At 32.5% G+C, this 25,588-nt stretch overlaps 4 protein-coding genes and 1 long non-coding RNA gene across 8 annotated transcripts in view; 2 read left to right on the forward strand and 3 right to left on the reverse strand.

Moving 5' to 3' along the window:
- Nucleotides 1-1,226, reverse strand: part of LOC111242004 — a 2,195-nt gene extending 969 nt beyond the window's left edge. The window contains exons 1-2 of the long non-coding RNA XR_002668437.1: nt 1,076-1,226; nt 857-931 (exon numbers count right to left, since the gene is read on the reverse strand). This is a non-coding gene — a long non-coding RNA (uncharacterized LOC111242004). The remainder of the gene's footprint in view (nt 1-856; nt 932-1,075) is intronic.
- Nucleotides 1,227-4,933: 3,707 nt separating this feature from the next.
- Nucleotides 4,934-11,349, forward strand: LOC106769023 (lysine--tRNA ligase, cytoplasmic). 2 transcript variants are annotated; one of them, XR_002668859.1, is made up of 18 exons: nt 4,934-5,128; nt 5,215-5,290; nt 5,476-5,544; nt 5,637-5,802; nt 5,894-5,987; nt 6,620-6,705; nt 7,142-7,263; nt 7,361-7,420; nt 7,757-7,882; nt 7,960-8,242; nt 8,320-8,419; nt 8,513-8,669; nt 9,215-9,358; nt 9,438-9,506; nt 9,609-9,752; nt 9,827-9,912; nt 10,869-10,935; nt 11,064-11,349. XR_002668859.1 is itself a non-coding variant. In XM_014654463.2 (17 exons), the coding sequence occupies exons 1-16, from the start codon at nt 5,073-5,075 to the stop codon at nt 9,863-9,865; spliced, it is 1,791 nt and encodes a 596-aa protein (XP_014509949.1). In that variant the 5' UTR covers nt 4,934-5,072; the 3' UTR covers nt 9,866-9,912; nt 11,064-11,349. The 2 variants fall into 2 exon arrangements, 1 of the variants encoding a protein (XP_014509949.1); XM_014654463.2 differs by lacking the exon at nt 10,869-10,935.
- Nucleotides 11,350-13,791: 2,442 nt separating this feature from the next.
- LOC106768192 (epoxide hydrolase A-like) lies at nt 13,792-16,009 on the forward strand. 2 transcript variants are annotated; one of them, XM_014653188.2, is made up of 3 exons: nt 13,792-14,474; nt 14,596-14,939; nt 15,491-16,009. In XM_014653188.2, exons 1-3 carry the CDS (start codon nt 14,004-14,006, stop codon nt 15,735-15,737), a joined length of 1,062 nt encoding a protein of 353 aa, XP_014508674.1. In that variant the 5' UTR covers nt 13,792-14,003; the 3' UTR covers nt 15,738-16,009. The 2 variants fall into 2 exon arrangements, with proteins under 2 accessions (XP_014508674.1, XP_014508676.1); XM_014653190.2 differs by having other exon boundaries at nt 14,698-14,939.
- Nucleotides 15,920-19,533, reverse strand: LOC106768193 (acylpyruvase FAHD1, mitochondrial). Its single transcript, XM_014653191.2, has 7 exons — nt 19,351-19,533; nt 19,100-19,265; nt 18,312-18,364; nt 17,994-18,056; nt 17,496-17,546; nt 17,252-17,369; nt 15,920-16,324 (listed from the first exon to the last, which is right to left on the reverse strand). Exons 1-7 carry the CDS (start codon nt 19,456-19,458, stop codon nt 16,206-16,208), a joined length of 678 nt encoding a protein of 225 aa, XP_014508677.1. The 5' UTR covers nt 19,459-19,533; the 3' UTR covers nt 15,920-16,205.
- An 846-nt stretch (nt 19,534-20,379) lies between these two features.
- On the reverse strand, nt 20,380-25,557 carry LOC106768191 (lipoamide acyltransferase component of branched-chain alpha-keto acid dehydrogenase complex, mitochondrial). 2 transcript variants are annotated; one of them, XM_014653186.2, is made up of 8 exons: nt 25,307-25,557; nt 25,079-25,222; nt 24,837-24,962; nt 23,140-23,591; nt 22,638-22,885; nt 21,990-22,078; nt 21,302-21,529; nt 20,380-20,845 (listed from the first exon to the last, which is right to left on the reverse strand). In XM_014653186.2, the coding sequence occupies exons 1-8, from the start codon at nt 25,454-25,456 to the stop codon at nt 20,732-20,734; spliced, it is 1,551 nt and encodes a 516-aa protein (XP_014508672.1). In that variant the 5' UTR covers nt 25,457-25,557; the 3' UTR covers nt 20,380-20,731. The 2 variants fall into 2 exon arrangements, with proteins under 2 accessions (XP_014508672.1, XP_014508673.1); XM_014653187.2 differs by having other exon boundaries at nt 25,092-25,222; nt 25,307-25,447.
- Nucleotides 25,558-25,588: the final 31 nt, after the last annotated feature.

Here is a 25,588-nt window from a genome sequence, read left to right on the forward strand (position 1 = left end):
CCATGTACAGATATAAAACCATGTTTCCTTCAACTATATTATAATAGTTATATTAAACTATACTTCTATTATAAATTTTCTATTAAACCATTACAGAAACATTTTTAATTTATATAAAACCACATTATATTATAATATTATAAGATTTTATTATACAACCTGTTATTATATATATATATATTAAGTACATGTAATATACATATATTAGTATTAATGTTACAGTACCTAAACCCTCATCATGTTATATATTATATATAATCTATACATCAATAATATAATATATTATGATACATATTATCTTAAAATAATTTACAATGTTTCCTTAATTATGAAATTACTTGTTAAATTATTCATTTTTATAGAATGCTTGCTCCTAACCTCACCTCACTACCCCATTTCTTTGCTGGTTATATAACTAGCCTAAGAACTCTATATTTTTCTCAAAGTTATACATCCCTCTCACAAAACCGGAGACTACACTCAACCCATATTTCCCATCAAATCAGTATCACCCCCAACTTATTCCAGCAACCAGATTCATCAATCTCCTTCAGAGCACATCATAACCAATATACAAACAGGAATCATTCTCAGGATCATCAATTCAATGAAATTCAGTTTAGCAACACAATTTCAGGCAGATTATAACAATCACAATCAAACACAGAGAATGAACCAAAGGTTCAGAACATTCCAAGACCAAATACTTAAAACAGAGACAATTAAATATAAAATAATACATCACAGTTAAATTTAACATGCATAGAGCATTAAAACAAAGTTAACCAGTGGACAGACGCAATTCAACATATTTTCTCATAAATTCAGGAATTAATCAGAACAACAAAATACTTACCTTACCTGGAAACAAGCAACAACAAGCTCACTCAACGCTTCTAAAGTACTCCTAGCAATTAGGGCACCGAGAGACCTATAAATCACCAATTAGGTGATAGACTTTAGCTTTTTGAGTTGAAATAACGAAGAATGAAAGACAAGATCACATAGAGCTCATGGAATCAGAAAATGGTGCGACTTAGGTCAAAAACAGTGATAAGAAAGGGGAAAAATTTACCTACTCGATGAAACAGTGAGATGGTGGGTTCAAACGGAAGCCCTCGACACCCGGAACAATTTGAAGGCACTAAATGAAATTTTGTACGATTCAAATTTTTGAAAAAGAAGAGAGAAGGTGGAGTAGAGTTGGGGTTTGACAAATGAAACCAGAAATGAGCAAAGGAGTTTCCTTTTTCCCCTAAGGCCATGCTCTAAGTCAAATGGATCAGACTACTCAATTAGGCCCAATGGCTTATTCAGACTTCTGAGGCCATTACAATAATTCATAAAGATTGGTCGTAATTAATGAACTTGTTATTTGTATATACTCATCTTCTGTATTGTTTATTTTGTTGTTGATAACTCCGAAATTATCATGACAACACAGGACAAAAGAAATTTTAAGTTCGACTTGGAAAATAAAAACACTTATTTAAAGTAAATAATTCAGCTTAATTGGAAACTGACTTAAAAAAATCAATTTAAATCAAGCTCAACGTGAATTAGGAGTATTATTTATCAACTAAAACAAAAGCAATAAGTTTTTGGAACCTCAATTAAAAAAAATATTAAATATTTAAAAACATACCTAAAGTTATTAATCCATAAATTGGATTTAGATTCAACTTTTTATCAGTTTAAACTTTATTGATAAATATTACTTTATAAAAAATTTAATAAGATATTATTATTTTTGTAATTTTTATATTAATTTTTATTTTAGAAAATTATTATCGATGTAGTCTTTATTTTGGTTATTGTTTAGGTTTTTTTGAGAATAAAAACAATTTGTAACTATTTTAACTATAAATAAAACATTAACTCAATACCACAATGGAACATAATTATTTTTCCTTAAAAATAGTCATAAACTTTTAATCAAAAGAAGTTTTGATAATTTTTTTGTCTTTCATAAAAAGATACTAATTTTTAAGGAAAAAAACACAAGAAGAAAACATCTTTTATAATTTTGATTTTATACTATTAGAAAATAAATTGCATAATTATATAGTTAAAACTACAAATAAATTCATTATTTTCTTACGACGAGTGTGAATATATATGGTGAGTAACATCAAACTATAAAATAATTATAAAAAACACATTACGTTTACTCAACATTGGACATTACATTTAAATGTAATAAATAGTTTAATTCAGTTTTTTACTTTTGTACGAAACAACTACTTGGTGGCACATAATGGTGAGAATGGAAACTTTGGAATGAAACCCATTGGAACCTTAAACTGCCGCCATCTTTGTTTACACCAACTCTAGAGATCTAAACAAAATGATTTAAACCATTTAGTTGTCCTTATTTTTGGGGAGTTTTTCCATTTTGATTATCATCTTATTAGAATCTCCAATTGAGTTCCGTGCTAATTTCAATCAATTTAGTCCCTTGTTGTTAAATTTAGTTAAGAGAGTTAACTTTTTTACACAATTGAAATAATGACATGTTAAGTTTTGTAAACGTTTCAACTCTAAATAGGTCACGTTTATAGAAATTAACAAGTCATCCTTCCAGTGCAAAAAAGTTAATCCTTGTTAACTAAATTTAAGGCTTCATTGATTGAAATTAGCACTTATATGGACTCAATTGGGATTCTAATAAGATAAGAATCAAAATGGAAAACACCAAAAAATAAGGACAACTAGATAATTTAAACGAAACAAAATAATGGTATTCACACCATTTCACAATCATCTAATATATGTTAAAGTAAAACACTCATAAAAAATATTTTTATATTTATAAACAGAAAGAAGTAAAATATAATAAAGTTTAATTCCAAATAAGTGTAAAAAAATTAAAAGTATAACAAAATATAAAGAGTATGAGGTGATACTTGAAAATCTCATGCCGCCAATCGCAAGGCGTTTGACTCCTTCTTCCTTTACAATTAGAATAAGTCACTCTGTTTAAATAAGTTGAACAATGAGTATTAATCAAATTTAGTATTTTTTTTTAATTTAAATATAAAAAAATGAAATAACCTTAAGAATACTAAAAATAGTTAAATAATTAATTATCACTGTGAAATCAAATCAAATAATAATATTTTAAAAAAATTAAAAACACCAACTAAATAAATTATAAGTTGAAAATGTATAAGAAACCTATAATTTTTTTTTTGGCTTTAAAGCCTTCATCAAACATTTCTATAATTAATTTATAAACTAGTCAGATAAATTACTGGCTAAATTATTGACTTTAAATTTTGAATTAAAATTAAATGCGAGTCCGTTGTTAATCCAGTGAGCCATTAAAATTAAAATACAATTCAAGCTAAACTAGATAGGTTGAGTTTGATATTTTTCTTAGTTAATGATAAAACTAAGAACTTTTCATATGGATAATATAATAGTTATGTTTTATTTTTATAAATTTTGTAATAAATAAGTAATTATCTTATTTTATTTATTTCACTAAAATAAGCACGCAGCTTAAATATTTTTCATATGATTTTTAGTAGGAAACTTTGATTAGACTAAGGTCATGCACTTATCGTATTTCTAAACACCCTTTGCGAGTTAAAATCAGATTCAACTAACCTGTATATTTTAGTAACTAAACAATGTAAGAAAAAGTTAATATCTAAATCAATAAAGAGGTTAGGTTACTAGTCTCCCTTGATAGGAGATGTAGTGTATTTTAAATCATCAAATCATATCGGTTGCCAATTCAGACGCTCATGTTAATAAATTTAGGAGAATAAATATATAGTAAATATAAATTCAACTACGTTTATCTATATTTATAACTTTTACTATAGATTAAAATTAATAAATTTTTAATCACGGTCTAATCTTAGTACAACCACTCTAATCTTATTTTACCTTAATCTCTCTCATAAATCGAAAACTATGACTGATTATCTGTCGTAAATAATTCGATTATGTCTTTTCGAGAAACACCAATAACCATTCGATCCTCAAGTACAATAACAATACAGGAAAAAATAATTACAATTAAATATGTAAACTTTTGACTTATAATTAATTAACAAATTATTTGTTAAAATGTTTTACTTTGAGAACTGATTGTATGGTAAAATAAAAATATAAATTATATAAAACATAATTAATTAACAGTTAATTTAAAAAATATAATTTGTGTATAATTTAACTTACTAGAAGACGATGTTCTTCTTTAGTATACCGTATACTATAGTTACATATTTAATTGTTTTGAAATATTCAATACACTTTAAAATATTGAGTTAAATATGTTTTTAGTCCCTAAACTTTGGAGCGATTTTGGTTTTAGTCCCTCTTTCAAACTATGGTACAATTTAGTCCTTCAACTTTAGAAAAGTTTGATTTTAGTCCTTTTTACCAATTTTTTTTAATTTTATTTGCTGTTTCAAACGCGTTTCTCAGTTAACATTGAAGCAAAAATGTATCAAACAATGTAAACAATCCAAATGCTACGATGAAACGTGCTTGAAACAAAAAATAAAGTTAAAAAGATTTGGTAAAAAGGACTAAAACCAGAGTTTTCTAAAGTTGAAGGACTAAATTGTACCATAGTTTGAAAGAGGGACTAAAATCAAAATCGCCCCAAAGTATAGGGACTAAAAACATATTTAACCCTAAAATATTTAACAGGATTTTGTTAGTGAAGAGTTACCAATAATAATATTAAATGTATAAAATATTACACTGTGGTAAAAAATTGTTATATGATCGTAGTAAAAATATGAAATAACCAAATTAACAACATATTATATATTAATGTCCAATCAACTTAATATTAATTTTATAAAAAGTTTATTATATATATGTTTTTGGATAAATTAACCCAGTTACACAAATAAAAAAGAAAGTAATATACAACTAATAAATAATAGACGGCACCAGTTCAAGTAATAAACACAACTGTTGGCGGAAGGGAAGTAAGAGCCAAAACGTCGTCGCAGGTTGGTTTACAACACAGATAAACACAGTTTCTCAAAAACCCTAGTTCTTCTTACACTCTCATCCAAACCCTCTCTTTCACTTTCTCTCCACCAATGGAAACCCCTTCCGAGGCACCATCTGCCGGCACCGGCGAAACCATAAGCAAGAAGTAAGTGCGCCAATCCCTTTTTTCTCAATGCCAAATTCAATTTATAATAACTGTGCCTCAATGGAAACAGTTTTTTGTTTGTGCAGTGCGCTGAAACGGGAACTGAAGAACAAACAGAGAGAAGAAGAAAGGAAGCGCAAGGAAGAGGAGAAGGCCAAAAAGGTACATCTCATTTGCATTTTCCCCTCTGCCATGATAAGTGAGAACTTCTTTTATAAGAAATTTATTTTTTGTATGTTTCAGCAATATTTTGTGGTATTCCATTTTTTTTGTTGGAACAACGAGTTGGATTTCTTGTCAAAAAGTGAGTTTTATTTGTGACACGATTAATTCATATGATTTTACAGGCAGCTGAAATGCAGAAGGCAAAGGATAACAAATCTGCACCAGCTGATGACGAGGATATGGACCCAACAGTATAACTTCAATTTTGCCACTGCAGTGGAACATTTAATTGGTTACATTTTATATTTATTCATTTTGTAATTTTGTTGTGATTTCGTTGCAGCAATATCTTGAAAATAGGTTGAAGTATCTTTCATCTCAAAAGACAGATGGGAAGAACCCGTATCCTCACAAGTTCTTTGTCACTATGTCTATCGAGGAATACATTAAGGAATATGGAGGTTTAAGCGATGGGCAGCATGCCGACGATGTCTCTGTTTCTTTGGCAGGTACTCAGCAATTTCTGTGTTGATAGTTTGTGGTTTCTGGTTGTTGCTTCTGTTGGTGTATGATGATTCTAATCGTCTTTCTGAACCTCAGGCCGGGTCATGCACAAGCGCACCTCTGGTTCTAAGCTCGTCTTTTATGACCTGCATGGTGGTGGCTTCAAGGTCCAGGTTATGGCTGATGCGAGGTACCAAAAATTTGATGTACTCTACTCTGTGCTTGTAGGAATTATGGTCGTGCAATATGGTAGATCAAATCAATGCAGATCAACTATTAGACCTAAACATTTAGTGATGTTGTTGAACCAGATTTATGGCAAGGGTGACCATCTTTTATAATAATTAAAAATAAAATGCGGGGCATATAATATAATCCAAAATAGTAATCAACAGTAGTACAATCACCTCGCATTATTTAGTTTAATTTGCTTTCTGTTTAGATCTTCTATTATAATTTATTACACAAATACTGTTGATTTTGCATAATGTTATTTATACCATTGTTAAGTGGAGCGATGCTAGTATTATTAAAGGATTAACATTTAGTGGTAATAATTAAAATATAAAAAATGTAAGAGATTACCTTACAATGTGGCATTTTCTGTGGTACTTGTTATAATGTAAAGTTCTGTGGCATTCCTTGTTACTTTGGTATTTGATTTTGGTGTAATTATTTGTATTTTCAACTTATGAAAATAGCCTTTAGTATTTTTTTTTCACAATGATGCCTTTTTCTAATTGTTTAATCTACATATTCTTTTCTTTTATCCTGTTTAATATCAGTAGGACGAATGAAATAACTGATTTCTCTTCAATGCAGTAAATCAAACTTGGATGAGGCTGAATTTTCTAAATTCCACTCTAATGTGAAGCGTGGTGACATAGTTGGTGTTACGGGTTTTCCAGGTTTGTGATGCCATGAAGTTTCATATCATATTTTTTACTCTGTATTTCATTCATTCGAGGTCTGTCTCCAATTCTGTAACTTTGACAACACATACATCCAATTATCAACTTTTGAAAATGAAGGTTTTCTTGAATGAATAAAGTCTATATAAATGGGAAAAAAAATATAGTCATAAATTCTGTTTTGATTATTTCAATATTATTTTTTCCTCAAGACTAGGGAATCACATTTTGAGTAACTGGGAAGCATTTTAACACCAGCAGTCAGTCTTTAAAATGTAGATGCTATTTAGTTGCATATATTCATCTTTGTTATACTCCTGTGCTTTTAATTTATTGCAGAGGGCTAAATCCTGCTAATTAGACATACATTTTTCCATTCTGATTCTCTAGTGTTAGAATGCGATCTACAGTTTTCCTGTGTTTAATTATCCAGGAAAAAGTAAGAAGGGTGAACTTAGTATTTTCCCCAAGAATTTTGTGGTGCTGTCTCATTGTTTGCATATGATGCCAAGGCAAAAGTCTGCTGCTGCTGCTGTTGATAATGCAAATTTGAAGGTCAGCATGCTTATATATATATATATATATATATATATAATTTTTTATGCTGTTTGATGATCTTATGCAATGATGCTGTTACTTTAATAATTTGCAGAAAAGTCCATGGGTTCCAGGGAATGCTAGGAATCCTGAAACATATATTTTGAAGGATCAGGTATAAGTGGCATGAAATGTATATTTATATATGTTACCATTGTTTTTAGTCTTTTAAATTGATTTGTATGTGCTCTCATGTTGGAACCAACATTGGGACAATGGTAACAGTGTGGATGTGCTTTTGTATGTGCCTGAATATTGCATTATTTTCTTTTAAAGTTGGATCAAAAATATTTTCTGCTTCACTTGATAAAAATGTGTTTATTACTTTGTTTGTGAAAGCTAAACTGAAGAGAAAATTTCCTTTTGAACTATCTCCTTTTTTCCTCATCTTTCTGTCAATATCCATGTATGGGCTATAATATGTTTTATTGAATGAATTGTTATTTTCTAGGAAACTAGATATCGGCTTCGCCATTTGGATTTGATGCTTAATCCAGAGGTTCGAGATATATTTAAGACCAGATCAAAAGTCATTTCGTACATTAGGAGGTTCCTTGATGATCTTGATTTCTTGGAGGTTAGTTCAATGTCCGCGTATTTTGATTCTGGACCGAGTTTCTTTTCCTGCATTCACCTACTTTGAAATACTTGCAGGTTGAAACCCCTATGATGAACATGATTGCTGGTGGAGCTGCTGCCCGACCATTTGTAACACATCACAATGAACTTAACATGAGGTTATTCATGAGGATTGCCCCTGAACTGTATCTTAAGGAGTTGGTTGTTGGTGGACTGGATCGTGTTTATGAAATTGGGAAGCAATTTAGGAATGAGGGCATTGATTTGACTCATAATCCTGAGTTTACTACTTGTGAGTTTTATATGGCTTACAAGGACTACAATGACTTAATGGATATAACAGAGCAAATGTTAAGTGGTAAGATTTAAATGGTGTTTTGTCATGCATTTTTTATTCTCGTTAATATTTCTTATGATGTGAAAACATTTAAACAGGTATGGTTAAGGAACTTACCAAAGGCAGCTATAAAATCAAGTATCATGCAAATGGGGTTGACAAAGACCCTATTGAAATTGACTTTACTCCACCTTTTAGGTGTGCAGTGTACATTAGCTGGTCATTTTTTGGTTTTTGTTTTTGTAATATTGATATTTTAAAATTATTGATTTGCATTTTTAATTGTTACAGAAGGATTGATATGATTGAAGGATTAGAGCAGATAGCCGGACTAAGTATTCCTAAGGATTTGTCGAGTGAGGAAGCTAATCAGTATTTGAAGGATGCATGCTTGAAGTTTGAGATTAAATGTCCCCCTCCAGAGACAACAGCTCGTTTGTTGGATAAAGTAATCTTCTTTCTTGTTTTCCCTATTTGAATTTTTCTTTTATCTAAAACATGGTTTATTTTCCTTTTGTTTTTTCTCTGAATAGTCCTGCTTTTCAATGTTACTTTGCCACACTGCTGTTGGTCTGATAAGATGAGTACAATCATTCGATGTTGGATGCACAAAAATTAATTTTGAGTGTTGTGGTTCTGAAAACGAAGTATGTATGAATGCTAGGATAGGGGGTAGAGCTAGTCTATAGGCATTTCTGGTCTTTGTAAGACACCAGCTAACCACCCGTATATAACTGTAATTTCCTGTTAGAGCTCTAACTTTTCTATTCAGTGAATTGTGACATAAATTTGTATAATGTGCAGGTTTAGTGAAGCTTGGGTATAAATACTTTTTGAGTTTTATATTGTACCTTTTTATGTAAATATAAACATGATTTCAGTTTTATATTTAAACAATTCTGGTTATTGCACTTTATTCATGAATTTTTATTTCTTATTTTTAGCTTACGAATTATCTGCTGGAAATCTAATTATATTATTTTCATATTGCAGCTTGTGGGTCACTTTTTGGAAGAAACTTGTGTAAATCCTACATTCATCATAAACCATCCCGAGATAATGAGTCCTTTAGCGAAGTGGCACAGATCAAAACCAGGCCTGACCGAACGATTTGAATTGTTTGTCAATAAACATGAAGTAGGATCATGACATTGAGTTGTCTATTATTTATTTCAAATAATTTGGAATATTGCTTCTGACCACGTTTACTATTCAGCTTTGCAATGCGTATACCGAATTGAATGACCCTGCAGTACAACGACAAAGATTTGCTGAACAACTCAAGGTAATGAAATGTGTTACAACGTTAAAATGTGCCATACTCTAGTTGTCAAGCATTTTTTTAATAAAAGTATTGTTTATAACTGTTGTCTGTTTTACTTTTCAGGATCGGCAATCTGGTGATGATGAAGCAATGGCGTTGGATGAAACATTTTGTACGGCTCTGGAATATGGTTTACCACCTACTGGTGGTTGGGGCTTGGGCATTGATCGGTTGACCATGTTACTGACAGATTCACAGAATATTAAGGTTTCTACTCTTTCTCTATCTGCATGTTATTTTGTTTCAGAATTTCTCACCATGCTCTGTCTTCTTGGTGACAGGAGGTTCTTCTCTTCCCTGCGATGAAACCTCAAGACTGAATCTCCTACCAAATGTGTGTTTAAATTAGTGAAATCATCATACACAGGTACGTTCTGCGTTAATGTGACTGATAATTTCCGTGTGACTATTGGTCGCCCTTTAAATGCCAAGTATTTCCTGGAAAAGTGCGAGCTTGGTACACTGGATAATTTGTAGTCACTACTGATATCGTTAATCTTTGTTATTGATTTTTAGTATACAACCACACTAATAATAGCAGTTTAGTAGACCGTGGAACAGCTGGTACATAATTAATGCGGATAGAAAGCATATAAATTCCCAATACACGCATAGTAAAAATGCTCAAAAAGCTTCAGCTATTCATCATCATTACCCAGAAGTCGTATCTTGGTGACTCAATCAATCATTAATACGAGGTTTAATTAAACAATTAGAAAAAATAACGCGGGCTGGGTCTCGGGTGGGGAGGACTATGAAACAGATGATGTCCTCCCTCTTATGCGCCAAATTATGCAACAAAAAGGGCAAGACAGTAGGCCGGCTGCACCATGAACTTAAGAAATCAAGTCATTTTTTTTTCTTTTTTATTTTATTCTGGAAACATGCAATTAAGCGGCTGTTGTATGTATAATTTTGAAATAAAAATGTTTCTGATTATATGCCAAGGGTGGGATTAAGGGACACGGGCCGTCTGGCACGAAGTTGGGCTACTAAATCTGAAAATTAGTTTCCTTGTAGCATGTGCATCAGGTCATAGGAACAAATCATTCAAACCATGGAACCAGATATATGTTTTTGGTGTGGGCAGAGTGAATTTTGAGTGTTCGAATGAGCATAGAACCAAACACTAATTCAAAAAGAAAGTTTAAACGGATTGCAATCTCTAGAAATGCACTCCCTATTGATCATAGTATACTTGGCTACGGTGGCCAAAGCACTATTGGTATTGGCAGCAGTCTATGCGCTGCTCAATCACGGTGTACCACCATCAGCCGCAATTGATACGTGTGATAATTCAGTTCAGTACTTTTTTTAATTCAGTTCAGTTCAGCCGCAATTAATCATCCACGAAGAGTTTTCGGTGATTAATTCCTATCTAGTATAAATGGTAATGCTTCCTGGCTGTATTGATTAGCGTTGTTGTATGAATTTTCGGTTATGCTACTGTTATTGGATATAATTATAATAACCATTTTTGGGTGATTTCCTTTTTTTTTTTCTCTTTATCTGTTTCAGGAACATGAAAAAGCGGATGATTAATTTGGTATCTCAGTTTTGATTCATGCATCGTTTCTCAGTTGATCTAACCTGTAAGGGCGGTTGGGGAGCGGTCGTTGATCTATATTTTATCTTTTGGTGGTTGGATTAAATGTGATGTCATATACTAGCTTATTTATTACACATTTAAGATTTGATACAATTTTTTAGTACATTTCTCATTAAGCCAATGTTACTTCTGCTCAATGTAGTGGTGGGTGTTTGGGTTAAAAATTAAAGATAAATGAGCTACCTCTCATGATCACATTCTTGGGGATCAAATATTTTTTTTCTGCATAAGCCTGCGGGGTTGGTAAAATGCTCCTTTTATTTGAAATTTAGGGTTTTTAATAAAGGTGAAAACAATAAATTTTACCAATCTAAAATGGATTTCCTTAAATAATTATACAGGTAATTGGTATGATAATCACTAAATTTTCCAGGTCTATTTGTCTATTGAATGAATTTTTCAGTTTTGGTTAAGATGGGTCATTCATTTGTGTTAAGCTTGTTTAGCTTTGAAATGACTGTCATTGAGGCTTAGGCTTGTGGGAGAAAAATCTATAAAAGCAGCCGATCTGCTTAGCAGAAATTTAAACCAGACACGTTTGGTACAATTTGTTTAATTTATATTTTATACAAAATATTTTGTTGTATAGAGAAAAGTAGCATTTCCAGCTATAACTTTTTCACCTGTTACTTTCTCTTTCGTGTTTTTTCCAAGCAATCACTCCACTTTACAGATAACCTCTCTTTTCCCTCCTCTTCATCTCAACTATATTTTTCTTTGTTTTATTCCTTTTTATTCTTTTTTTTTTAATCTCAAAGCTTGCCCAATGTGCAAGCAACGAGATCTATGACTGAATTAACATAAGAAATAAAGGTGAAGCCAAAATAAAAAGCAATTTATGATATGACTTGTAGTGATTTTGAAAACGAGTTTATGTTTTCTTCCTTATAAATGTTTTCTTCAATTTTTTGTAAATATTTCAGTTGGTCATTTCATAAATTAGATTATGTGCATATATTCTATTTCTTATTTAGTTAGCTTTTTTGAATTTTTTTTTTATCTTCAAATTTCACCGTCTCCGATCCTTGTGTTTCCTCGCTCTCTTGACATCATATTATTGGTTTTCTTTTGTTTTCTGTTTGTTTTATTTTATTGATGAAACACGTTGAATTTGTACCTTAATGTAATTTGTTTAGAATGTTTAAACATGTTCCATTCTTAACATATTTTTCAATGTTACAACTGTTTATCGTTCTGAGTATGTTTGTGAGACAGCAAACTTTGACCAATACTATATGTGATAGTTGGAATATTTATTGGTTATGATTACTGAGTGCTAAATAAAAGCGCTAAGATTTTAGTGATGTAGAGTTTTAAATTTGGTTAGCATCATAGTTTAAGAACTAGAATACTGTGAAATTTTGGGAGAAAAATTAAACTATTATTTGCCAGTTTTCTTAGATTATAATCTTGTAAAAATTTGTGATATATATATTAACTTAAAAAATACTTTTCTTAGTATAATGCGATTTTTTTATTGATTAAATTAAAAGTTCTTGATATTCAGTGACTTATAAAAAGGCATCACAATCAATGAATGAGCTTTATAATTTTTAAGTGTGTATAACAACTTGTAAACTTGTCAATGATAGTCTTATATAACATAAAAGCAAACGAATATTATATAATGGAATAGCATTTCTACCATTATTTTTGTAAGATTCTTGTTTAAAGTGAACCTAAACTTTATCATTTATTTAACAAAAATAAGAGGTTCAATTTTATTTTGTATAGTTTGAATTTACATCAATTTTATCATCTTAATAAATGAGATGCACAATAACAATAATAAACATTATTATTATTTGGGAAGGGTGTCTATACTTTTCTTCTTCACAAAAAATTATAACGAATTATCATTTTTACACTTTATCTGATTGGTTCTAAATTATATAATTACAAAATAATATTTTATTACGGAATAATAAAAGCATAACAAATTTTTTAATTATTTTATTTAAATTCGTTGATGAGGTAATTAAAAATTGTTTGTTCTTCGTCTTTATGTATATATTAAAAGAAAAATATATATATTCTCTTTTATAAACACAAGTTGCAATTACTAAAAAGTAAAAACACCTGGTCAGTTCTATCTACCAGTTCAAAAACTAAAATTTATACTTATATTATTATTTTTCTTTTATCATACTAAAGTAAAAATAAAATGTCGATACTTACTGATATTACTTATCTTTTTATTATTACCCACTATATCTAGTAAAACAAAAAAAGATGGGTTGTGGTTATGATTGTTAAATAGCTTTTTCAATAACGAGAGAAATATATTTTGATTTTATCTATATTTATTGTATACTTTATTTTTCTTTATCTATGAATAATTTTTGTATACTCTATCATCTATAAATCTATAATTTTTGTTCTCATTTAATTATATATTAGGTATTAATATATCTGTTTGGTATCTACGAATACTTTTTCTTTTCTTGGACTGAAATAAATAATTGGAGAAGTTTTGTTGCTTTATTCGTGGCTTCCTTCCTTCAATCTCCGACAAAGATAACGACCTGTCTGCTTCATTATTAAAATCAAAATCATCATATTAAGATTTTGATTTAAAAGTGGTATTGATTTACTGTGTATTGAGTTTTAAGTTGAATATGTATTATTATGTGTGGTGTAAACTCTCTCGAAGACCCATCAAGCTTAATCTATTTTTTTGCATAATTACAAAGATTTGATTTTCTAAAAAGCTGATTACGGAAGTGATTATTTATGACTTTGGAAAGGAGAAAGGATGCTTTGATTTGATAAGCATTTAAGAAGGCGTATTGGTTCATGGAATGATATACAGATACAGAGTTCATTGATTACTGCATAGAGAGTTAAAAATGGAGGGTGTGGAGCATCGAACAGTGAATGTGAATGGCATAAACATGCACGTTGCCGAGATGGGTGAAGGCCCATTGATCCTCTTCATCCACGGATTCCCTGATCTATGGTTCTCATGGCGCCACCAGATGAAAGCCCTTGCTTCCCTCGGTTACCGCTGCGTGGCGCCGGATCTCCGAGGGTACGGAGACACGGATGTGCCGGCCTCTCCCACGGCCTACACGAGTCTCCACGTGGTGGGTGATCTGGTTGGTCTTCTGGATGAGGTAGCCGGCGACAATGAGAAAGTGTTTGTGGTAGGTCATGACTGGGGTGCCATGACTGCTTGGTATCTTTCTCTCTTTCGTCCTGAAAGAATCAGGGCTCTTGTGAACATGAGCGTCGCATTTACTCCCCGAAACCCCAAGAGAAAACCCCTTGATACCTTAAGAGCAGTGTATGGAAATGATTACTATATTTGCAGGTTTCAGGTTTGTTTTCTTATGTCATTTGGTTTGCTTCTAACTGAGTTTGAGTTATATATACCTGTTGATGTGCAAGGGCACCACCACTAGTTATATATATTGTGTTGTGTTTGGATATAATTCTTAGGTCTCAAAACATGGTTTAAGTAGAAGTGAAAAAAAGATGATTTTTTGTTGGGGCAAAGCATGGTCTGCAAAGTGGTTTTGTTGCTCAAGTGGATTATTGCAGGAGACTGGGAATATAGAAGCTGAGTTTGAGAAGATTGGCACTGAAAGAGTCCTGAAGGAGTTCCTGACATACCGCAATCCTGGTCCACTTTATCTACCTGAGGGTAAAGCCTTTGATCGTCCAACTGATACTCCCTTAAAGTTGCCCTCATGGCTATCTCAAGAAGAATGTGATTACTATGTTAGTAAATATGACAAGACTGGTTTCACAGGGGGCTTTAACTACTACAGAAATTTGGATCTGTATGTCTTTCTTCACCATCAACTGCCACATTCTTTTTTTTTTTTTTCAGACCTTGCCTGTTCAATGTTGTTAGATGTAACTCACGTATAAAATTTACATCCCTATATGTTGGATTAAATTTACAGTACACTTCACGTATAAAATTAAATTAAATATATTACCTCCGCTGCACTGGATTAAAGAAAACCGTGATAGAACAAAATGCATTATATATATACATTCTTCTTTTATCAATACGTAAATTTCGACTCGTAAATTTTGTAAAGATCTGTAAATGTACTGAAACATTGATTTAGTTTTGGATATGACCATGTCATTCATCTTATTTATGATATGATATATGTAGATGGATGTGTTTGGAAAAAAAAAAATGGGCAATATTAGTATTATGGAATTCAAAAGAAAGAAATTCATCATACATTATTCCGAATGTTCATGAATATGTTTCTATATTGTATAGTGATGGAGGTCTAATTGCAAGCAACAATTTTATAGTTTATGTTTTACCTTTTCCTTTCCTAATCAAAACTATTATACTTTTATGTTGTAGAAATTGGGAGCTCACAGCACCGTGGACTGGTGCTAAAGTTAAAGTTCCTGTTAAGTTTATTGTGGGTGATCTTGACCTGACCTATAATTCACCAGGAGCCAAGGATTACATTCACAAAGGTGGGTTGAAGAGAGATGTGCCCCTTCTAGAGGATGTAGTTGTAATTCAAGGGGCGGGTCACTTCGTTCATCAAGAAAGGCCTGATGAGATCACCAAACACATCTACGATTTCGTTAAGAAATTCTAATTTCATGTTGTCATGTTAGACATGTATTCCTCTGTTCTTGCTTTGATTCCATCTTTTTCCTTCACTGCGTGCTTGATCTGTATTTTTCAAAGATAACTCTTGCTGGGTGTATTCTCATGTATGCTTGTGTTTAAAGAGATAAAAATAAAAGTTGAAAATAGCATACTCAAGAACAAACAATGTTAGCAGAATTCACCAAATCCTTTCTACTCATGACAATTGAAGATCATTTTTTTTTTAATTCATGGGCTAAGTCACCATTATCCACGTTATAAAACAGCACACCCACATCATCACACCCAACTTATTGAAGCACCGATTCGAAGACCATAAATAAATTGAAAAACAAAATACTGGGCCCAGTATCTGTAGACTCTGAACTCCGAAGCCCATATAGCAACTTTTATTGAGTCCCCCTGTTTCTCTTCTGCAAGAAACCTGCTGTAGAACTGAAGTGGCATCGAAGGTTTATGAAGAATGTATGGGGCTTGCTCTTTTCTCAACATTGAACTGTACGTCCACAAGGCCTGTAATACCAGCAGTAATTATTTGACCCTCTTTCACTGGTCCAACACCCGGTGGAGTGCCTGCATATAATCAAAATGTCTGTTAACTGAACAAGGGCCTTAGATTTCCCTATTTAATTTATCTATACTTGCAAAATAATTGTATTTAATCAGTTAGGGAACGGGAGAAAGAAAGGGGCTGAAAGGGAGTCGAGCCCTGAGCCTAACTCAGTTTGGCTCCAATACCAATTTTCTCAGCTCAAGTTTAACTTACCTCGAGCTCTCAAGTTACTCAATAATTAAATATTTCAGTTTTAATAGGCTCAAAATTTGAACTTCACAAAGTCTATATTTGCAATACCATTTATGTGTGTGCAGTATGAAATATCAACAATTTTAAATAATAGTTGAATAATTGAATGTTAGTAAATACATATTATTAAATTAAGATATTATTATTATTATTTTAAAAATGTGTTCACGTGCAAACATCAAGCCAACTCAAGAACAATGATCGAATATGTAAAGATCGAAGTTCAAACCCTTCTATAAACAAGCCAACATTTTCAACTAGTTAAACTGAACTGCCAGGTCGTAATAACAAAGTTTCCCATCACCACAGTGGCGATTCATTTTTATTTTCTTAAGAGTGCACAAACAGGCTTGACTCACTTCGAGTCCTGCCTATAAGACAAATGAAGCAATCCAAACTTCAAACACAAATGGCACCCTTTCATTGTCATTGATTTTCATTCTAAACAAATACTTTTGCAGAACGGGGACTGCCCCGTTTCAAGAAGAAGACATGCCATAAGTTTCCAGGAAGGCTTATAGACGAACTAAAGGCCTTTGAGTCAAGAATGCTCGATTCTATTAGTTGAATCAATTCTCATTGGCCCAAATGATAGGTTAAATGAGACAGTGTGCTAATGTTACTATTGACCTTTTTTCATCAATTAAACTAACACATAAGTATAAATATGCAGATAGAGAATTAATGAAACATACCAGTTAGTATAACATCTCCTTCAAACAATGTCATTACAGAGCTTATATAGCTAATTAGAAAAGGGATCTTAAAGATCATGTCCTTGGTTGAGCCCTTTTGCCGAATTTCCTCGTCTACCTATATCAAAGCAAGTCCGTTTCTCTTCAATTAGTTTGGGTTTCTAATGCATCATTGAAGTAATGCAAAATAAATTATATTAGAACCAACCAAATGATAATGAGAGAAGTATAGAATATCTCAAACCTTTAACCATAATTCTATATCGTCAGGGTTTGGCACTGCAGTCTTTGGCAACTGCATAAAGAAAATACAGTTGAATAATATGGCTCGTTATCTAAGTAGATGAGTAAAATAATACTCACAGGTGCAGACGTCTCATCCATTAGTTGTAGAATTTTAAATTTCACCTTGTTAGAATAAAGGGTATAACTGAATTACATATCTATTGACTACAGTACTACTTATGCAAAAAGAAGCTAGTAAAAGTTCTTCTTTTATTGCAAAAAGCGCCACTTCACCAATTTACCAGCAATACATTTCTACTCCCAGATCTGCTCCAGGGTAATACTGGTGAATGTAGATTAAATCTTCTCGAAAAAGTCACGAACGGCTGAAATTTGTATTATCTTTCTCAGTAGTTCTTGACTCCTTAACACTATTGAGGACCACGTGAACTCATTTCTCTAACAGAATTATATAATAGTTTCAGCATAAATAACATTGTAGCATGCAATTTCTTACAATTGAACTTATTGGGGTGAAAGTGTCCTGGCCTTTTGCCAAACTCCATGGAAGACCTGCAGACTAAGAACGAACGAGGAGAAGAAAACATTGCTCATCAGGTTACGAAAATACCATGTCTAAATCATATGTGCAAAATTATTTCACAAGAAAAATATGACCTGTGCCAAAAACAACAGGGAATTCCCAGACAAATCATTTCACATTTGCTAACATCCCGTCATTTTAACTCCAATTGGTTTACATGGTTTTTCTTTATTTTCTGGTACATAGAAAAAATAATTTTCAAAAAGCTTGATTGCAGAACTTCCAAAATACCTTTGCAGCAGTTTGAAGGTCCCTAGCGGTCATATCCAGAGCCAGTGCATAACCTGATACACCAAAATGTACGCATCTTTATTTATCCATAGTGATAATAGCTTTTTTACTTGATGAAAGTTTAGGTGAATTGGACTCTGTGGACTACCCAAACCAGGGCATGCCACGTGATTCATGAGTGCTGATAAAACTACTAACAGATTACTCACTAAAAATGCCATCAGTAATGGGGAATGTTTTTCAAAGGAGTTCAAATCCTTACCAATTGTACCAACTTTTTTTGGTATTATAACAAGAGTTGATTTCTAAGTACCATTTTTTACATTATCATCCAAGCAAAGAAAGTGACTTCTAAAGCAACATTAGTAAAAGGCAAATAAACTTCCTATTCATAGCAGTTGGACGAGAGTCAAACTTTCATAGTTTTGAATAATAAACTTTAAAGTATTTCTTAACAGAAAAATACAAAAAGAAAAACTAGAATAAAATATTATAAGCTCAAACTAGCATAAGCTTAAGCTAAAAATCATGTACAAAAGCCGAAATGAGAAAATGTCTACAAATTAAGTCATACTTAAACTAATTTTAGCTTATGAAAAAACAAATCTAATTTTTGTCCTTAAAAAAGGTTCAAAGAAAAGTTTATGAAAACACCCTTTGATATGCAGAGTATATTATTTACCATAATTTTCTTAGAAGAAAAAGAAACAGGACTAGGACATTGAGAGTGATCTAAAGTAAAATAGCAACAAGGCAGAAGTAAGGGTTAAGGTAAGATGAGTAAATACCAGCGACGTAATCCATGGCAGAGGATTCTGACACATCACGCGCTTTCTTGGCGATGACTACAGCAAGTTCAACCTCATGGTGCAGAGAAGCCTCGTTGTGTGGAATTTGGATGGTTCCGCCATTTTTCAAGTAAGACGACGTCGGTTTCAGAAACAAGACGGGTTCCTGAGAATGGAAAACACTTGCAATCCGTAATTAGATGATTATAAAACATTGGAAAGGGAATTTGTGTATGAGAGAGAGAAGGTACCTTGGGAACGGCGTTGCCAAGCTCTTTGGCGTGGGCAGCGTAGTTTCTGCCAACAGCGACGATCTTGGTGCTCAATTCCAGAAGCTTCTGACTGGCTACCGCTGCCATTTCACTCCCTGCTCTGCTTTCTCTTCTTCTTCAGAGATCTCAATTGCGACTCATTTCAAACCCAACTAATTTAAGGACCTATTTATTTCTTTACTCTTTTTTTAAAGAAAATGTTTTTAATAGCTGTATTTAAGCTCATCATATTATTGTTACATTTATGAACCTATTTTTTTAAATTTAGAAAATACTACAAAAATTTAGATAGGGTTAATATTAAAAAAAGCACGTGAAATTGGTTGAATTTATAAGGTTAAAAATCAAATTAAATCATTTAAAAGAATGAATTGATAAAGTATGGAAAAGAAAGTCCTTTCGGGTGTAGGGACGATAACTTACGAGTAGTATTTATTCGATACATGTGACAATAATGTCGTGTCCTTCCATTTTGCATTGACTTCCTAATAGTTTTATTTTTTTTTATTATTTTAAGTATATTTTAAAAAGTTTTGGTCACGTGTAGAGTTACATCTTAAATAATTATAATGCCATCCTTCCTGACAACATGTTACTGTGATCTTTCTACTTGTTTAATTCATTTTTTATATTTGTAGTTTTGATTCTGTTTAATTTTTATATTTAAAATTTTAACTTAATTTGATTTCATTATTTTAAATAAAATAGTATTTTTTTCTTAAAAAATCAAAACTTAAATACAACTCATATAAATATATATATAATTGAGTATAAACTAATTAAACTAATAAATCCATTTAATTTTATCACTAATTTAAAATTTTTAAATACTACTAATGTAACAAATTTACTATTTTAACTATTTCCAAAATCACTCCTATCATTATTCATTAATAAAAACGCGCATAGTCATAATATTTAATTAAAATAAAAAGAATTAATATTATGTAGGAAGTATAAAATATCTTTTCATCTATCTTTTGCAAATTATGTCGACGTGAAAAGAAGAGAGAAATGAACAATAATTCATTTCTTTCTGAGTTGTGAGAAGTGAAAATATACATATAAAGTTTAAACTGCACGACAAAAGCAGTTTATTTTAACGATTCGCAGAGGTGTAGTATCTGCAGTTGAGATACGCAAAAAGCATTATTCTCCAAAACAAGGGCTACAGTTGTCCCTCTGCTACCTCTCAAACCAAACTTGGATATGCGAGGTTTATCACTAAATTATTTATATCTTCATTTTGTCGTATTTTAAATGCTCTCTCTGGTTATACTTCTCATTGTAAACAATACAGCCTCAGCGATCAACCATGTAAGTAACAATTTCAGTAACTGTTCATTCATGTGATCAAATTTTATCTCAAATACAGAGTGAGGAGCTCGGGATTTTCAATTAGTTGCTTCCACTCGTTGCAAAATCTTGCAACGGTTGCTCCGTCCAAGACTCTGTGATCTGCACCAATATTAACCTGCAAGCAGAAAAACAAATAAGGAATTGCTGTTCCTTTCATCTTCTAACCCGTGCAAAAATCATTACAAAAAAAATAGCATTTAGTTAGAAAATATACGTTGCCTAATTGGAAAAAAAGAATGAATTCAAAGTTCAAATCTGTGTTTCCTTTGTCAATCAAACAATGAACTACTCTGTCAATGCAAATTCAACCTATATACAATAGAACTAAGCGTAGCCATGAAGACAATAGAACTACAAACGCTGAATTTGCAGTAAAAGTAAACATGAACTAACTAGCTATGAAGTCTTTTTTAACAGCTAAATTAGGGTATTCTCTATAATCTCATTTTTTATTTCTCTTCAGCAAGATGACAAACTAAACAGTCGTATATAAAGTGGAACGCTACAAACACAAAAAAATCGTCGGAGATTATCGTAGTTATCTCTCTAAAATGCAAAATGCAAGACTTACAGTCACGAGTGATGCAGGATACACATTTCCATTATCGGCGAACCGTGGAACTTTCTGAATTTTACCAATGGCAATAATGGAGACTTCAGGCAGATTGACAAGTGGGGAACCAAACTTTCCACCAATTGCTCCAATGTTGCTTAAAGTAATAGTACCACCACATATATCCTCAGAAGTTAACTTGTTATTTGAAGCCAATTGTTGTAACCTTGCTAGCTCTTTGGTTATCTACATAAAAATCATGTACATAGAAAAATAGATTAATAAGAACACGCACAAGAATGTCTTACTAGATGTGAGACATGATTATAATTATCACATGCACTAGACATCATATACACATGCTCTGGGACCCTATGCAAACAGATCTGCATCAAAGGAAACAACAATGACCTGGCTTTATCTCCAAATCTGAAATTATTATTAAAACTAAAGGAGTCTGAGAAAATAGTCTCTTCGTTTCTTATAAGAAGAAGCAGCTTTCAGAAAACCGACAATTAAACTCAAGCCAGAAACTTAGATCGAGAAGAATAAAATTATATTTCATTCAAGCAATTCAAATCATGAACATTTTTTTATCGTGGCCCGTAACTAAACAGCAAGCATGGACATGCACTTCAACCAAAACAAGAATGGCTGAATAAAGAAAAAATAGATAAAACCATAGCCAAGCCTTTTGTAAACCAACCTCAAGTATGGAAAGAGACTGGACATTTTTTATGTTTGGCACAACTAGACCATGTTGTGTTGCCATGGCAATTCCAACATTGTGTGAACCTACAGTAAATAAACTTCTGTGTCAACTTTAGCACGGAAGCTACTGCCTCAAATAAATCATTAAATTGACAGCCACCAGATATCGGTCAACACAAACTGGAAAAAGGTTTAATACCATGTACTTACAGGTGTTGCAAAAAAATATTTAAAAATATTATCAAGGAAACTATGAAAACATTAAACTTGAAACTCCCTCAAGCAAGATGATCATTGTTTTAAACCCTTAGATACAGTACACAAGGTAAAACTTCTCAAACACTAACACCATGTGCCAGAAACCAATATGCATAAAAACTCGGTGGGTCATTTGAAGATTATTTTGAACATGTAGAAACAGGTGCCATAAAACAAAAGCGACAATTGGCTAATGAAGGGAACCTCTTTGACGTGACCATATTTTTTCAATTTCTAAATAATTGTAGCTCGCTCCTTGAACTTGTACTTTTTAACTAAAGAAAAAGACGTTATGTTCACTACAAAAAAAAACTAAACAATAAACAAGCTACAAAGGAAGCAAAAATATATGAATCATTCATCAGATTATGTCTGAGAAACAAACCTTTGAGAACGACCTCCAATGCATCCTCTTTGAAGCAACTGTTCATAAAGGGGTACTTACTAAGGGCCATCGATAGTGATTTGATTAATATTGGAAGGAAAGTGTACTTAATGTCTGGATAAGGATTATTTTTCTGAAAAGATGTTTTAAGCTCCACTAGAGCATCACAATTTATCTCATCCACATAATGAAAATGTGGGACTTTAGCAGCCAGAGACATTGACTTTACCATTGCTCTTTGGAATCCTCTGCAAAAAGAAAAGAAAAGGTCATTATTAACTTATTCTAGGGATATCTTAGTTTTAATTGAGTTATAGAACTGAGTAAAGGAAAATACTTTCATGCTAATGCAATACTGAGGTCCACATATACGCAACTTTCCACAAATTGACATAAATTGTTTGTGCAAAAAACTTTGACAGATTGACATCAATCACCATCTCACAAGAGAAGAAAAAAAAAAGGGGGAAAGGATTCAAATTATGCTTGCATCCAGCTTTACCTAAACGGGACTGTCCTGTCTTCAGATGGACTACAAGATTTAGTTGCCATATTGTAGTTGTATCCTTCAGCTCCCCGTGGCTGTTCTACAGAATCGGTATGCAAGAGTGTAGATGGATCTTTAATGATTCCTTTGCTGACAGCAAAATTTAGTACATCTTCTTTTAAAACCCTTCCATCTTTTCCAGTTCCACAAACTTCGGTTATATCTATACCATGTTGCTTAGCCAGACTTCTTACAGCAGGTGTTGATAGAATTCCAGTTTGTCTTCCTTTTTCAGGATCAGAATCTATCAATTTGGCATTGTCTGAATCGTCAACTGCTGCAGTAAACACTGTCACATTAACTGATGTCTTATCAGAATCAGGTGACTTTGTATTTACTGAATCACCAAGAGAGACAGAAGGAGATGCTGAGTCATCAACTAATATCTTTAATAGAGTTTCTCCAACCTGAAATTTTATCCAACAGAATTCAAATGCTCAAATATATTTGTTGCCCCATGTAGAACTAGATGCAAAAATTTAGATCATCAATACAATGCTATCTTTCTCAGTTATGCTGCTTCGAAGAACCACCCCATTAAAAAAAATAGGCAGGTCCCTTTGGTATTTGCAACATAAATTGCAACACCATGCCATCTCCATGTTATAACCACAAAGTGGCAGCATGGGAAATTAAATAGTTAATGGATGGTTGGACCCTGGAGTCAGCTGCCAAGGGTATATTTCTCATCTAGTATCCTGCGGAGTCTTAAGAGAATGTACACCAGAGACACATTTCCAAAACATTGCATATCAAATAATTTCGCTTTGAAAAAGCATGTGTCAGTATCTCTGGATGTCTTCTTGCATGAATCTAGAATATCCACCCACAAGTGCCTCCTACATTGTAAAAAACAAAGCTTCTAATTCCTCCATGGACGCCTTCTGTTATTCTCTCTATCTATATTCTCTTTCTCTCACCGACAATCTCACTCCAAATTCTCCAGGAAAAAATATAGGGCACTGTTCTTTTTTCCTTTCCACCCACTTCATCGGCTCACTTCCTTCCAATTCTCTCACGCCTTGTTTGCTTCTAGGCGGCGTGGAAATCTTGAGGGAGAGGAAATAGAAAGAAAACACAAAAAACGATAGATAAAAAAGAGGTAAAGCACATTAAATTTTCAATCCAAAAGTGAAGAGATTTACATAGAAAGCTACACCGTGGATTATGTCTCAATTATGTCAGAATTATTTTACTAATATTCACGAGTTGACTATATTGTTAATATTTTATTAATATTTACGTTTTTCTTTAATATTTCATTCAACACTCAACCTTTTTTTTTTCACTTTCCTTTTCCACTTTTCTCATTTTTCATGATCTAATCAAAACAAAAATCAAACATGTCTAAATAAAAAAAAAAATCTACTCACAACAAATGGAGCATATTCTATTAAACTTTTCCTGGTCAGGTACCTGAATTCTTTAATAATAATAATATATAATGATAATAAATTTCATCGCTTAATAATTACAAGTATACAGGGAAACTTTTCCTACATTTTGGGGGCATGGACAACTATCCGAAATTCCAAACCACCAATGCATCACTACCTCTTCTTTCACCAATTTACTCTAACAAACAATTTAAAAATCCACAAAACATAATCTTGGTTCAACTATATCCAACAGAATGAGATTTAATAACTCACCTTCACGATATCACCAGGACCGCAGAGAATATTGGAAACTTTTCCTTTGTAGCGACTCGTAATTTCAATAGTAGCTTTATCACTTTGAACTTCGCAGAGCGGTTGAAAGTCTTCAACATAATCCCCCTACCAATACGAACCAACAGATAGTTCAGAAAAGTCAATTCAGGGCATACTGTTTTTTTCCTTCTTGACACGAATATCAGTGAAGGTACGAAACAAGTAATGATGGATTGACTGACCTCCTGGACATACCATTTGAGAAGCTCGCATTCTGCAATACCTTCGCCGGTTTGCGCCAACGGCACGTCCACTAGCTTGCTCGCGGGAAGGTCTACGGCGGGTTGAGTGCAGAACAAACACCTGTTCACACGTGGAAAATAGAACTACAAGGGCGAAATTAAAAGCAATGAATCAGTAATTAGTTAGTAAGAAGAGATTAATCGAATTGAAAAGGGAACAGAACTAACAGAGATATGTGAGGAAGGAAAATTAGGTTTGACGAAGCGAGAAGGGAGCGTAGGGGAAGAAGATGATGAAGAGTGAGAAGAAGCGGAGGCTGAAAAGAAGGTTCGGGAAGAGATCAAAGCCCTCTTCTGCCATATCCGGCTTCTGAGCATGTTGCCTGATTGTGATGAAGAGAATCGAAGAAGCGAAACGAAACGTTTGGAATTGAAAGTGGCAATGGACAGAGATGGGAAGGGAGTTTATGATTTGTTTGCATTGCATGCTGACAAGTTTCTGATGCCAAA

The sequence above is a fragment of the Vigna radiata genome, chromosome 7 (assembly GCF_000741045.1).
Source record: "Vigna radiata var. radiata cultivar VC1973A chromosome 7, Vradiata_ver6, whole genome shotgun sequence".
Taxonomy (NCBI): Eukaryota; Viridiplantae; Streptophyta; class Magnoliopsida; order Fabales; family Fabaceae; genus Vigna; species Vigna radiata.

Bases quoted from the DNA above. Each gene is read 5' to 3' on its own strand.
- LOC106768191 (XM_014653186.2), bottom strand. From the start codon at position 25,456: ATGCTCAGAAGCCGGATATGGCAGAAGAGGGCTTTGATCTCTTCCCGA. The intron at 23,592-24,836 runs GTGAGTTATTAA...ATAAAATTTCAG, and splicing joins GTCCTGGTGATATCGTGAAG to GTTGGAGAAACTCTATTAAA. The intron at 21,530-21,989 runs GTTGGTTTACAA...ATTTTTATGTAG, and splicing joins AGTCTCTTTCCATACTTGAG to ATAACCAAAGAGCTAGCAAG.
- LOC106769023 (XM_014654463.2), top strand. From the start codon at position 5,073: ATGGAAACCCCTTCCGAGGCACCATCTGCCGGCACCGGCGAAACCATA. The intron at 5,129-5,214 runs GTAAGTGCGCCA...TTGTTTGTGCAG, and splicing joins GGCGAAACCATAAGCAAGAA to TGCGCTGAAACGGGAACTGA. The intron at 8,670-9,214 runs GTAATCTTCTTT...TTCATATTGCAG, and splicing joins CAGCTCGTTTGTTGGATAAA to CTTGTGGGTCACTTTTTGGA.
- LOC106768192 (XM_014653188.2), top strand. From the start codon at position 14,004: ATGGAGGGTGTGGAGCATCGAACAGTGAATGTGAATGGCATAAACATG. The intron at 14,475-14,595 runs GTTTGTTTTCTT...TATAATTCTTAG, and splicing joins ACTATATTTGCAGGTTTCAG to GTCTCAAAACATGGTTTAAG. The intron at 14,940-15,490 runs GTATGTCTTTCT...TTTATGTTGTAG, and splicing joins TACTACAGAAATTTGGATCT to AAATTGGGAGCTCACAGCAC.
- LOC106768193 (XM_014653191.2), bottom strand. From the start codon at position 19,458: ATGGCAGCGGTAGCCAGTCAGAAGCTTCTGGAATTGAGCACCAAGATC. The intron at 18,365-19,099 runs GTATTTACTCAT...TTGGTGTATCAG, and splicing joins TGCCATGGATTACGTCGCTG to GTTATGCACTGGCTCTGGAT. The intron at 17,547-17,993 runs GTAAGAAATTGC...TTCTTTATGCAG, and splicing joins TCACCCCAATAAGTTCAATT to TTGCCAAAGACTGCAGTGCC.